The sequence below is a fragment of the Tupaia chinensis genome, unplaced genomic scaffold (genome assembly GCF_000334495.1).
Source record: "Tupaia chinensis unplaced genomic scaffold, TupChi_1.0 Scaffold149248_1, whole genome shotgun sequence".
Taxonomy (NCBI): domain Eukaryota; kingdom Metazoa; phylum Chordata; class Mammalia; order Scandentia; family Tupaiidae; genus Tupaia; species Tupaia belangeri.
In genome coordinates this window covers 762,397-776,481 of record NW_006209094.1, presented here as the reverse complement: position 1 = coordinate 776,481, position 14,085 = coordinate 762,397, and the positions used below count along the sequence as shown (strand labels likewise).

Sequence of the window (14,085 nt, the reverse complement as noted above, 5' to 3'; positions counted from 1 at the left end):
AGAGAGAGAGAGAGAGAGAGAGAGAGAGAAAAGAAATAGAATAGTAGATATCAGAGACCATATGGGATGGGCAGCAGGGTGAGATGAAGAAAGGACTTGGCCAAAAATTGAATTCATTCAATTTCAAATTCATTCAACACAGGAATTCATTGATTGACACAAGAATTGACTTAACAACATGAATCACACTGAGCACACTTGTGTGTATCCCTAAGAGCCTTGGAGGAGAATGGAGAAGAAGGGATTACAGTGTGGTCTTCCCCCTGGGGGGCTATTTCTCACTTCTCCTCTCACTGTGTCAGTCTCTCTCTCTCCCTGGTAAGTGCCCACACCTTAAGGCAAAAACCTCTAAAAAATTAATTAAATGAATTTTTTATAATGGTTTAAAAATGAGTCTTAATATCAAGAGTAAACTGATACAAAACTAAAATTTGATATTCTCTGTGTGTTAAAATTACAAAGTTTTGTTGAACTATTTGCTTTTTTTAAGAAATTGTAGGGGCCGGAAATTGGCATGATGGTTAAGGGTGCTGGAATCCCACATGACCAACTGCTGTTCAAGTTCCAGACCTGGCAGCTTGCTTTCTCACTTTCTTTCTCACTTTCTCTCTCTCTCGTGCTCACTCTCTTGCTCTCTTGCTCTGTCCCTCTCTGGTCTAATTAAAATTAATTAGTTAATTCATTAATAGATTAAATAAAGTAATTCTTTAAAAAAGTAAATTGTATAAAGTTTTTTCTTTACCTTTGAAGTAATCCGACTAGAAAACAAAGATTCTGTATCTTAGCAAAATAACTTCTTATATACTTCATGTTCTTTGTCAGGTCATTGATTATTACAAAAATTGAGTCTTCTCAATATTATATTAAAAGTGCTAAGTTTTCTTCTAAAAATGTTTAATTTTATTTATTATGATTATTATTATTTTTTAAAATTTGCTAAAGGGCACATACACAAACCAGAGAGAGAAAGTGAGAAAGCAAGCCACCAGGTCCAAGACGCAAACTGTGGTTAGCTATGTGGGAGTCCAAAGTCTCAATCACCACACCACCTGCTGGACCCAAAAGGGCTAAGTTTTCTATATAACCTTCTGTATTTGCCTTTAAAGTCTTTTACTGTGACTTCAGTTACATAGATAATTAAATATTGTTTTGTAATGATCTGTGATCTTATTTAATCAGTGTTCGAACCTTTTGATATTTACTTTGATCTTATTTACTTTATTTTTCAAAAGAATTATTTTATTTATTTATTCATTATTTCACATGAGTTTTGTCAGAGCAAGAGAGAGGAAGAGTGAGAAAGCAAGCAGCCAGGTCCAGGACTTGAACCATGGTCGGCCACGTGGGAATTCCAGCGCCTTAACCACTAAGCCACCTGTTGGCCCCTCTTAAGTATTTTCATAATGTTATTCCTACAATTCTAGAAAAAAAATCGTATGTTTAAATTTTTTCCTTATACTGATTTTGGGGGTTAATATTCATTTCTCTGCTTCATCATCGGTACTCAAATAAGGCCTTTAAAGTACCTTGCTCTGAGATGATGTGAACTGGCAATTTTTTTTTTTTAGAGGATTTTGCTATAGGGCGTGTGCACTCACCAGACAGACAGAGAGAGACAGACAGACAGAAAGCAAGAAATCACTCCCCAGGGGGGATGGACACACCGCAATCCCTTCTCCTCCATTCTCCTCTCGGGATCTTGGGCACGCACGCACATGCACCCAGCATGAGTTTTAAGCCACCAGGTCTGGGACGCAAACCACGGTCGACTACATGGGAGTCCAGTGACATAGCCATTACACTAACTGCTGGTCCCGTGAACGGGCAATTCTAAGTTGTGGTTTGACATTGACAGCTTGTCTTATGAGTGGGAAAAGTAGGTCACAGGAAACAAAAATGAAGCAAATACTACCCAAACCACATCAGTTTAGGAGTGAAGTTTTCATGTACACATATGAATGTGTGTATATTCATGGATTATGCAACCATGAATCCATAAAACATCTATATTCAATTTACTTATCATTTCAGAATAAATCTTAATTTCTGCTTCAAGTTCCCATTCCAACTTCTCCACTTAAAAATGCTACAACCTAGAAATTAACCTCTAAGAGAGATTAACCTCTCTTAAAGAAATTCTTGCTTTCTTTGAAATTGGAATTATCACATCTACTTCATGTAGCAGTTGCATTATGATTATTAAGTAAATTAAAATATGTGGAGTTCTTACAGTGTATGCTATTATTTTTAAATAATTCTTTTTTAAAAATAATTATTTATTTTATTTATTCATTCATTTATTTTTTAGTTTGAGCAGAGAGAGGCATAGGGTGATAATGAGAGAGAGAGAGGAAGTGAGAAAGCAAACCACCAGATTCAGGACTTGAACCCTGGTTGGCCATGTGGGAGTGTCCAGCGCCTTAACCACCACACCACCTGCTGGTCCCCTATGCTATTATTTTTCAATCTGGAGAGCAAAATCATTTCTCTCATTTGAGCATTTGTTCCCCTTTTAACTCAAATTGCATCTAACATTCAGTTTATTTGTTTGTTTGTTTTTGTTGTAGAGTGTGCACACTCACCAGAGAGGGACAAAGAGAGAGAAAGTGAGAAATCACCCCCTATGGGGAATGGACCGGCTGCAATTCCTTCTCCTCTATTCTCTTCTTGGGATTTTAAGCATGCATGCATGTGAGCCTGGCATGTTTTTCAAGCCACCACTTCTAGGACTCGAACTGAAAAGCTGGCCATGTGGGATTCAGCCACATCAACCACCATACCAACAGCTGGCCCAAGTTCAATTGATAATTGATATAATTTATCTATATTGGCATCTATGATTACATTATTTTTCTATTTAACTTTGTTCTTTAATATGCTAGACGTGCTCTCCCTCCACCCAATGGAATGGAAGATCTTTATCACTGAAGATGAAGGGTTACTGAGAAGAATCCAAAGTAACAAGTCTTGTTAAATTCCTCTCAGTTTATTACCATTAGATCGTATCATACTTTCCACTATCATACTCCTCCACAACTATCCACTCTTCATCAAACTTGGCATAAAAATACATAGATTTCACTACTTCTTCAGATCTTCATTTCCTTAGAAAGACTCCTGTGTTGTTTAAACTTATAGTAAACAAATCTCTATGCCTCTCTCTTGTAAAAAAGAGTCTTATTGGGACCAGCAGCTGGCATAATGGCTATGTCACTGGACTCCCATGTAGTTGATCGCAGTTCGAGTCCTGGACCCAGTGGCTTAAACTCACGCCTGGCGCATGTGCGTGCATGCCCAAGATCCTGAGAGGAGAATGAAGGAGAAGGGATTGTGTCCTGGCCATCCCCCCCGGGGGGTGATTTCTCTCTTTCTGTCTGTTTCTCTCTGTCTTTTTGGCAAATGCACATGCCGTATAGCAAAAACCTCTCTCAAAAAAAAAAAAAAAAAGTCAAACAATGCATGAGGGTTGCCCTTTATCAACAGCTTTGTCAGCACTTACAATTTTCTTTCTTTCTTCTTTTTCAATAATAGTCATTCTAATTAAGGTGAGGTGATACCTCATTATGGATTTAATTTCCATTTCCCTAATGATTAGATATTTTTTCTAGATATTTTTCATATGCTTATTGGCTATTTGCATGTCTTCTTTCAAGAACTATCTACTCAGATCAAGTGCCCTTTTTTTTTTGAGAGAGGTTTTTGCTATAGGGCACGTGTGCTCGCCAAACAGACAGAGAGAGACAGAGAGACAGAAAGCGAGAAATCACCCCCCAGGGGGGATGGTCACGCCTCAATCCCTTCTCCTCCATTCTCCTCTTGGGATCTTGGGCACGCACACACAAACGCCCGGTGTGAGATTTAAGCCACCGGGTCCGGGACGCGAACCGCAGTCAACTACGTGGGAGTCCAGCGACATAGCCATTATGCCAACTGCTGGTTTCCCAAGTGCCCATTTTTTAATTGGATTATTTTATTTTTGCTGTTGAACTGCTTGAGTTCTTTATATAATCTTGTTATTAAGCCCTTGTCAGATGTATTGCTTGTAAATGCACATTGTGTACATGTTTTTAGAAGGCCACACTGTACCCCACATAGATGTACAACTATTATATATAAACTTAAAAATAATAAAATACCATATAATAATGATTTTTAAAAGTCTTATGACTTTAACTACCATGTATATGTTAATGACTCACAAATTTTTACCTCCAGCTCTTATATCCAGACTCATACATCCAACTACTTCTTGGGGGTCTAATATATCTCTTAAATATAACATGTCAAAACAGCTCTTAATTCAACTTACCTACTCAAAATATCTTTTTTAAAGTTTTTTTTTAGAGGTTTTTTGCCTTAGGGCATGTGCGCTCACTGGGGAGAGAGAGAAAGACAGAGACAGTGAGAGGGAAAGTGAAAAATCACTTCTGAGGGGGGATGGCCAGGCTGCAATCCCTTCTCCTCTATGCTCCTTTTAGGATCTTGGGCACACATGCACATGTGACCATCATGATTTTTCAAACCACCGTGTCCGGGACTCGTGGGATTCCAGAGATATAATCACTATACCATCTGCTGGCCCTGAACTTTTTATTTTTTATTATTTTTAATTTTTGTAAAGCAATCCCTGCTTAAATTAAACCGAATGTCCACACTCTATGGCAGAAAATGAAAAACTCAATGGCATGGAAGTAGAGAGAACAAGGCCAGCAGGTGGCATGGGGTTAAGGCACTGGATCCCACATGGCCAGCTCCGCTTTTCAAGTCCTGGACTTGGTGGTTTAGAAAACAAATCAGCTGTGTGAGTGTACATGCCCAAGATCCCAAAAGGAGAATGGAAAAGAGAGGATTGCAGTATGGCCATCCCCCGTGGGGTGATTTCTCACCCTCTCTCTTTTTCTTTGGCAAATGCACATGCTTTATAGCAGAAGCTAAATTTTTTTAAACTATCTTTTTTAACAATGATGAAACTTAAAGCTACAAATATTCCTATGAGTTTAGCTCTTTTGGTGCCCCATTAGCTTTGGTATGAAGTTTTCTATTTCACTGCTTTTAGATAGTTAATAGTTTTTGTTTTGATTTCCTCTTGGGCAAAGTATTACATTTCTCAGTTTCTAAGTGATTAAGATTTTCAAAGTTATCTTTTTATTAATTAGTTCTAATTTTATTGGATAAAGAGGAAAATTCTTCAGTAAAATTCTTCAACTTTAAATTTTTGTTAAAAGTCTACTTTGCAGCCAAGTATATTATTGCTTTGAAGAAAATGGAGTTAAATCCCAGTTGGGGGTTGGTCTCTCTCTCTCTCTCACTTTCTCAGAAATACATAAATCAATCTTTAAAAAGCATTACTCATTTAATATAGCCTGTATCATAAAATAAGAATACAAAGAACTATGAGAAATGTCAATATTTAAGACACACCTAGAAAAACATCTTTTCAATGAATCAAGAATGGATTATCAAAGGATTAGAAGAACTATATAATGCAGTATATTTTAATCCAAGAACTTTACCTGCAAGTGTAGGTAAGACATAAAAAATAAATTTTCTACTCTAATTATTAAAGTAAAAAAACCCACATAGTACAGTTTTATAATATATGATTACTGAATTTAATTTTTAAAATATTTTCTAGTTGTTATTCTTATAAGTTCCTTCTCCTAACGTGTATTTATTGGCTGTGCTTGTTTAAATAATAAAATACTTACTTGTTGACTGGGATTTCTCCAAAGTTAAGACCTGTTCCATAAAACAAACACAAATTTATATTACATTTGTCTAAATGCTTTTATTTAAAAATATATTTAAATATTAATCTAAGAATACATGCTTACCTCCTACAAAAGAAAGTATATAATATGTTAGACAGTGAAAAGGGCTATGGAAAAAAGTATCAAAAATAGGTATTATGATATATTGGTAGGGTGATCCTCCCAATAATTAAACAAGTGGTTTGAAAAAAAAAATTACAATATTTTTATCTCAAGTTCTACATCATTTCTAGTAATTTTTGCTTTATGTATGTAGCAGTAGTTTAAGTAGGAAACGCTCTCTGAGAAGAGGATTTTATAAGTAAAAATCTGCCTAAGATATGACAGAGTGAATTACATTGATCCAGCAGAAGACACAGCATAAGTAAAGGCCTTAAGGAAAGACTGTGATTGATTTGTCTTTAGAATAGAGAGGAGGCCAATGTGTTTAGAGTTGGAGTGACCAAAGCAGCCAGAAAGGCGATTGAGGGGTGTTTTCGAGAAGATCTTATAGGACCTTGTAAGGATTTACAATATAAACATTCTGGCTTTTCTTCAGAGGCCACCATCTCAGGCCAACTTCCTTGAGACTGGGAAGCTATTGGAGGGATTTGAACAGAAGAGAGACATGATCTAAGTTGTATTTTAATAAGAACATTCTGCTTCGTAAAGAATGGACTGTGGGAGACAAGATCAGAAGCAAAGAGGTAGTTAGGAAGCTCTTATAGTAGTCTCTGGATTTTCTGTCTCCCTGGCTGTCTCTGCTTTATCCTCAGTGCCCAGACAGTGCCAGAAACATAGTAGTCGGTCAATAAGTCATTAAGTAAAAAAATATTTTCTGAATGAAGAAATAAAATGCAGTATTGCACATAAATGTATGAAATATGTACCCAAAAAAACATTTCAGCATTATAATGAACATATAATGAGCCAAGTGCAAATGTCAATAGTTCACATTCATAATGTAACTATTCAATTACATGAAATTTCCACTGCTTTTAAATAAAATAATTTTCAACAAATGTCAGACTATTATACCCAACAAATCTATTTTTCAGTGATTAGAATATAATTTTTCAAAATAGTCATGTACAATATATTGCTCACACAGAAAAAATGCATATCTTAAACTACTGTAAAATGTCATTAATATAGCTGAGTCTCCAAATGAATATTAAATGTGTACTATACAGAGCTGGAGATGTAATGGTCAATAACTTGTCTCATGGTACTTATTAGTTTACCTGGGAAATTACTATTTGTTCAATATTATGAAGGGAGAAATAGAGGATGCTATGTAAATATATCAAGAAAATTTAACTTCATTTAGGGAGTCAAGAATGACAACTCTGTGCTGGTTAATCTGAAAATTAAAAGATAAAGTAGATAGGCCATGGGTAATGGAGCTGAGGGAAGGAGGGGAAGGAATTCAAGGCTGAGAATTAGACCCCAAGGGGTATTCTATAAGTGAAACAACTTCAACATCACAGAGAATTTGGCAAGAATGAAGTTTGGAGGCTTTATCCTTGGATAACTGAACGTTTTAGAAAGGTTTTGATAGAGGGAATGTCAGAATTATATTCGAGTTTCTAAAATACACCTCAGGTTGCAATAAAGAGAATAAATTATAGGAAGGCAAGAGTGGATAACGGGGCACTGTCTTTCCCTCTCACTGTCTCTGTCTCTGTCTCTGTCTCTCTCTCTCCCCGGCAAGTGTACATGCCCGAAGGCAAAAACCAATTAAAAAAAAATAATAAGGGATGGTAGGTAGCATAGTGGTTAAGGACACTGGACTCCCACATGGCCGACTGTGGTTCGACTCACGGACCTGGCAGCTTGCTTTCTCACTTTCCCTCCCTCTCTCTCACTCTGTCCCTCACTTGTCAAATTAAAAATAAATAAATAAATAAAGTTAAATAAAGTAATTATTAAAAAAATAATAATAACAGCACAGTAATATAAGAGAAAAAGTGGTTTCAGCTAGTTACAGGACTGTTAACAAAATTGGTTTATGCAATAAGGGTGGCATATGTGGAGATTACCTATAGTCTTGCTGTTGGTATTCAAATACTTACTGATTACCTGTAGTCGGTCTTGCTGTTGGTATACAAATACTGGTCATGTGCCAATAAATATATAACAATTTGCCCATTTCTGTGGTATAAGGCCCCAATATGGGCCTTTATAATACTGCAGCTCCCTTCTTTCTACTACACTCTATTCGAGATTCACATTCACATTTAACTATGTCCAGAGATTATTCTCTTAACCACTTTGTTTAATTGCCTTGTAATAGTTGTAAGCACCATGATTCCCAAACCACAGGCACTCAGAAAAGTGACGGTAGAGACCATCAGATGGCATAATGGTTATGTCACTGGACTCCCATGTGACCACCTGGATCTGGTGGCTTAAAACTCACACTGGGCGTATGTGTGAGTATGTGTTCAAAATCCCTAAAGGAGAATGGAGGATAAGAGATTGCAGCGTGGCCATCTCCCCTTGGGGGTGATTTCTTGCTTTCTGTCTCTCTATCTCTCTCTGTCTCTCTGGCAAGCTCACACATTCTATAGCAAGAAAACCTCCCTAAAAAAGAAAAAGAAAAGTGACAACAGTCTTTTAGAAATGAAGCAAACACATAGTTTTGCTATACATACGATTTTAGTCAGGACTTATGTTCATCATAGTTTTGGTCAAACTCATCCATTAAAAATGCAGAAAGTGTGTCCATTGAAAATATATGCACAAAAAAATAACAAAAACAAAATTTAAAATAGATACAGCATAAATCATTAAGTTAAATTATGAAAGAAATTTAATTCAAACACATATAAATCCTATGATTCCATAGCTCATTATTACATGGATTTGTGTCTAACATGAAAAATCAAGTAACATCACTAAAACACGATACTCCATTAAAATACAAAATATGGCTGCCTATGAGTGGCCGTGTGTCAGTAAATATATAACAATTAGCTCTCCAGAAAAAGATAGATCCGATTTGTAGTGTTTGCCCATTTCTGTGGTATAAATACTCCTATCATGGCCAGTTTCAAGCTACCAATGTGGTATATAACCAGCTAGCAAATATCCCTGAAAATGTAAACCACTGGCTTTTGTAAAATGGCAGCATAACATACTTCCACATCTTGCTCATGTAAAAATACATCATGGTGATTGTTCCATTTCAGTACATAAAAATAAGCCTCTTTTTGATAGTCATGTTTTACTATAATGTTGCAATGTTTTTCATACATCACTTTACAGTTGTGAATATATATAGGTTGAATTAATTCTAGAAATAAACTTGCTTCAGGAAGACTCTGCTTCAGGAAGAAGCAAGGGAAGAATTAAAGATTCTATTTGTGTCTTCATTTATTACTGAAATAGTCATGAAATAATGTCATACCTCCTGAAAACCAACTTCTGCTTGTTGGAGTTTCCACAACTGGACTATTTAGGAAGGATGGAATCAATGCATGCTGGAAACTTAAGAGATCACAAGAAAGATAAGGCATACTGGAGAATAAATAGAATCCCATATAACTTACCCAGCTGAGCATACATTTTTTTCTTCATCCATCTATAATCTATCAAACCATTTACCAACTGTATGTCTATCTTTGATAAAGAGATCATTGTCAACAAACTTGTTGTCTAAAAGAGGGTGATACTATAAATCAATTAAAATCAACATAACTAAAAAAGTAGTATGAATGAATAATACTTAACTTTTGTAAAAGTTTTTGACAATACAGAAAAGTGCAAAAAAAACCCCTAAAATCAACTATAGTTGTTCCACTCAGAAACAACTAATGTGAACGTGTTTGAGGTGATTTCCTTCAAATTTAATATCATTCAAGCTGTATGTATATGCATGTACATGTGTGTGTACTTGAACGTTATTATGCATACTGTCTTGCAAATGAACACTTTGACATACCATTAAGTAATCTTCTACAACAGTTATTCTCACTACAGGAGTCCCTAAGGGAGGGAATCAACTTCTTGAAAAGAGAAGGATATACCCATCCCAACCTCTGACTTTGAGAGTCATTCACTTTAATAAAAGATGTTCTCTAAAAAAATACATTACCCAGGTATGGATTCCCACAAAAAACTTACGGATTCTGTTCCATATAATCATTTAACATAGCTGAATATTTTTCCATCATATTCATAGTTCATAATTTATTCCGTCAATCTCATATTGTTTAACATTTAGGATTAAGGAAATTATTTAGAGGGAAACAAAATTAACCTATATTAAGACATTTAATTTACCTGTAAGGAGGTAAAATGTCATTTTTCTCTTCCAAAGAAGCTAAATGCTGTTTTAGTGCTTCAAGTAGACTGTGGGGTGCCTAAAAGAGTTATTATGAAAGACTTATTTTTCTGATAGTTTTAGAAAACTCATACTCTACTATAATATAAAAATACTTTAAACAAAAATTAATACACCTCTAGAGCAAATACATTAAATTTAAAATTGCTACATGTAAATTCATTATTAAAAATGGTATCTTGGTATCAAATCATATTTTTAGACTATGATTTGGAATACATTTTTAAAAATAACAACAAAAATCCTCTTAAAATGATCAAAGGACTGCTAACATATCTGTTTCCTGAGTAAAAGACATCAGGCTTAAAATCATTCATTATTGGAACTCTCCTACACTGTTGGTGGGCATGTAAATTGGTTCAGCCACTGTAGAGAACAATATGGAGGATCTTCAAGATCTACAAATAGAACTACCATTTGATCCAGCAATCCCACTTCTGGGTATCTACCCAAAGGACAGGAGAATGCTCAATCGGACAAGCACTTGCACATCAATGTTCATTGCAGCATCATTCAAGCTCGCTAAGACATGGAACCAACCCAAATGTCCACAAATTGATGAATGGATCGAAAAAGTGTGGCACATATACTCTGCCATAAAAAAAGACTCTGGCATTTGATAGAAAGTGGTTGGATATGGAGGATTTATTGCTGAGTGAGGCAAGCCAGGATATGAAAGAAAGGGTCATAGGAAACCTCAACTCCCACTGAACCTGCTGAGAAAGGGAGAAACTCATCTTCACAAATCTGAACTCGAATCTCTGTGGATACCACACTGCAAAACACAACAGAGGAGAGAAACTGGCATAGGATTACCTCACAGTAAAGGGAAGCATACAAACTTACAGTTGCAGAAACCTCCAGCAAATTAACCAAACATGACTGACTATACCACCAAATGACTAAAAATCAGACAAGAGAGATTGCAAAGTGAGAAGCAGGGTGAAATATGGAGCTGCAAAGAGAGTGTGGCTCATCTCCTCCCACACACCTCTGAATTCTTAGTTGAAACTCAGCCCAGGTGCACCTGTTTTGTAGAAACTGGGAGGCCTTTGTAATATCCAGTTTCAATGACAAAAGCACAGGTTGCTTGGTGAGCATTAGGGAAATGGAACTACACAGATATTGTGAGTCATCTCCTCCTGCACGCTTCTGACACTCAGAATTAACTCCAAATTAGAAAGAAACGTATAATCCATCAGATGACCAGAAACCACCACCATAGAGGCACAAGAAATATGGGAAATCAAGAAAATATCTCTCCCTCAAGGGAAACGAAAAGCCCTTCATCATCCTAGGTGCATGTTAGCCAAACATCTGAATACTTTTAGGGTCATAGAAAACAATGAAACTCGTGGAAACGTCAGATAAAGATTTTAGAATATTCATAATGACAAAGCTAATAGACATGCAAGAGAAGAGAGACAACAAACTCCAGAAAATGCAGAAGAGATAATGAGTTCCAAGAGGTGAGGAAGTTCTTGCAAGATCTGAAAGAGGAATTTATACACCATAAAAAAGAATCAAACGGAACTGTTAGAGATGAAGGCTGTAATATAGGAAATCAAAACCTCCCTTGAAAGTATAAAAGCAGATTAGATCATACAGAAGGTTGAATCTCAGATGTAGAAGAGAGAATTTCTGACCTAGAAAAATTCACCACAAAGACTGAGAAAAATAATCCAAAAATGAGAATAATATACAAGTAATACTAGGTACCATTAGACGCCCAAACATCTGGATCAATGGTATCCCAGAATGTGAAGAAACTAATAAGTGCATTGATAATCTATTCCATGAAATCCTGCAAGAAAATTTTCTAAACACAGAGAGGCATTCAAATATCCAGAACTAAGAAATACAAAGGACCCCACATAGAATCCACCCAAGAAAATCTTCTCCAAAGCATATCAGAGCCAGATTGACCAAAACCACAGACAGAGACAAAATACTAAAATTGGCAAGAGAAAAACGTTGTTACTTTCAAAGGATATCCCATCAGGCTAACATCGGACTTCTCATCAGAAACAACACAAGCAAGAAAAGAATGGGGAAATATATTCAAAGTGTTAAGCGAAAAAGAATTTCAACCAAAAATACTATATTGGACAAGATTATCCTTCATATGAGAAGAAAAGATAAAAACATTCTCAGATAAACAAAACCTGAAAGAATTTACTAACACTAGACCATCTCTTCAAGAAGTTCTGAAGGGAGTGCCATACCAGGAAAACTAAATACAGACACACAGAAATAAGAACAAAAAACAACCAAGAAAATGGCCAACTTAATGATAGGGACAAGTCCAAAAATATCAGTAATTATGTTGAATGTTAACTTTCAGGATTTATGTGGAAAGATAGGACCACAGTAATACTTCAAATTCAACAAAAGAGATTAATTACATGAGACTGAATCGGTGAAATTGAATTTTATGACTTTTGATTAAAATATTACTAATTTTATTCTATGCTTTGTCTCCCAGATTTAGGATTTGTGTTTTCTTTTGAGCTGCTGATAGGTTCAGAACTTTATTATTTAAGAAATTGAAACATAAACTTTTCTCCCATCCTGACCCTTCTGGAATTAGAAAATATTTGTGAGCATTCTTAATTTTGTGGTAGAATGGTTATCTGCATGTTTAATAATATCTGTTGCCTTGCATCAGAAATTGGAAGTGCTGGTTATTGCCAGGGCTTTGACTGGAATGTCACTTCTGAAGATATGACCAGAAAGTTAAGGAATTAACACAGATTTCTTTTCTTTTCTTTTCTTTTCTTTTCTTTTCTTTTCTTTTCTTTTCTTTTCTTTTCTTTTCTTTTCTTTTCTTTTCTTTTCTTTTCTTTTCTTTTCTTTTCTTTTCTTTTCTTTTCTTTTCTTTTCTTTTCTTTTTTTTTACCCCCCAGAGGGGATGGCCATGCCGCAATCCCTTCTCCTCCATTCTCCTTTCGGGATCTTGGGCACACATGCACATGCGCCCGGCGTGAGTTTAAGCCACCGGGTCCAGAATTCAAACCATGGTCAACTACATGGGAGTCCAGCGACATAGCCATTGTGCTAACTGCTGGACCCAAATAACGCAGATTTCAAGAAAGACAACAGAAGCTCTTGGAAAGATTGCCTGGTACCATAAACAGTTCTGCCTGGCAGGTAAGTAAAGAAAGTCACTTTCTGACAGGACCAAAAATCTCTCAAGTACAGGTACTTAAAGGCACAATTCCTGACTTGACTCAGTAGCCTTGGGAGGCTTTTTTAAGGGTTTAATATGGAGAAGATTCTTCCATGGCCCCGAGAACTAGTGATTTCAGGGGAAAAAAGAGAAATGAAGATTTTCTACTGATAATTCAGCCTCCAGCTCACAAACTTTGAGTGAAGAGGTAAGGGGCAGGCCTTCAGAAGATTCCTCCAGGCTCCTGAGAACTAGTAATTTCTATTTTTTGCTTTTTTTTATAAAAAATTTTTTTTTTAATTTTTTTTCCTGTTTCTTTGTTGTTATTGTTGTTTCTCTCTGTTTTCCTTTTCTTTTATCTCACCTCTCTGTCCCCCAATCTCCATTCCTATTAGGGTTAACATATTCATCAATATCTACTGAATCTGCTGCGCAAAGAAATTCCAGATCACCTCTTTCTGAACGTGCCTGAATGCTCAAATTGAACTTCAACTTTAGGAAGAAACACACCATCCATTAGATGACTAGAAATCACCACAGGGCCACAAGAAATATTGGAAAGCAAGAAAATACCTCTCTTCCATGGGAAAAGAATAACTGTTCTTCATCCACAGTCAGTTCAATGGAAATCATGGAAATGTCTGATAAAGAATTTAGAATATTGGAACCAGCAGTTAGCGTAATGGCTATGTCGCTGGACTCCCACATAGTCGACCGTGGTTCGTGTCCCGGACCCGGTGGCTTAAAACCCACGCCGGGCGCGTGTGCATGCGTGCCCAAGATCCCGAGAGGAGAATGGAGAAGAAGGGATTGCGACG

The 14,085-nt window shown here is 36.2% G+C and overlaps 1 protein-coding gene across 1 annotated transcript in view; it reads right to left on the bottom strand.

Moving 5' to 3' along the window:
- The window catches only part of LOC102500060 (phosphatidylinositol-binding clathrin assembly protein-like), a 46,453-nt gene that overhangs the window by 12,632 nt on the left and 19,736 nt on the right, over nucleotides 1-14,085 (bottom strand). The window contains exons 9-11 of the mRNA XM_006171072.1: nucleotides 10,038-10,117; nucleotides 9,163-9,242; nucleotides 5,709-5,739 (exon numbers count right to left, since the gene is read on the bottom strand). Coding sequence (XP_006171134.1) covers nucleotides 5,709-5,739; nucleotides 9,163-9,242; nucleotides 10,038-10,117 — 191 coding nt within the window. The remainder of the gene's footprint in view (nucleotides 1-5,708; nucleotides 5,740-9,162; nucleotides 9,243-10,037; nucleotides 10,118-14,085) is intronic.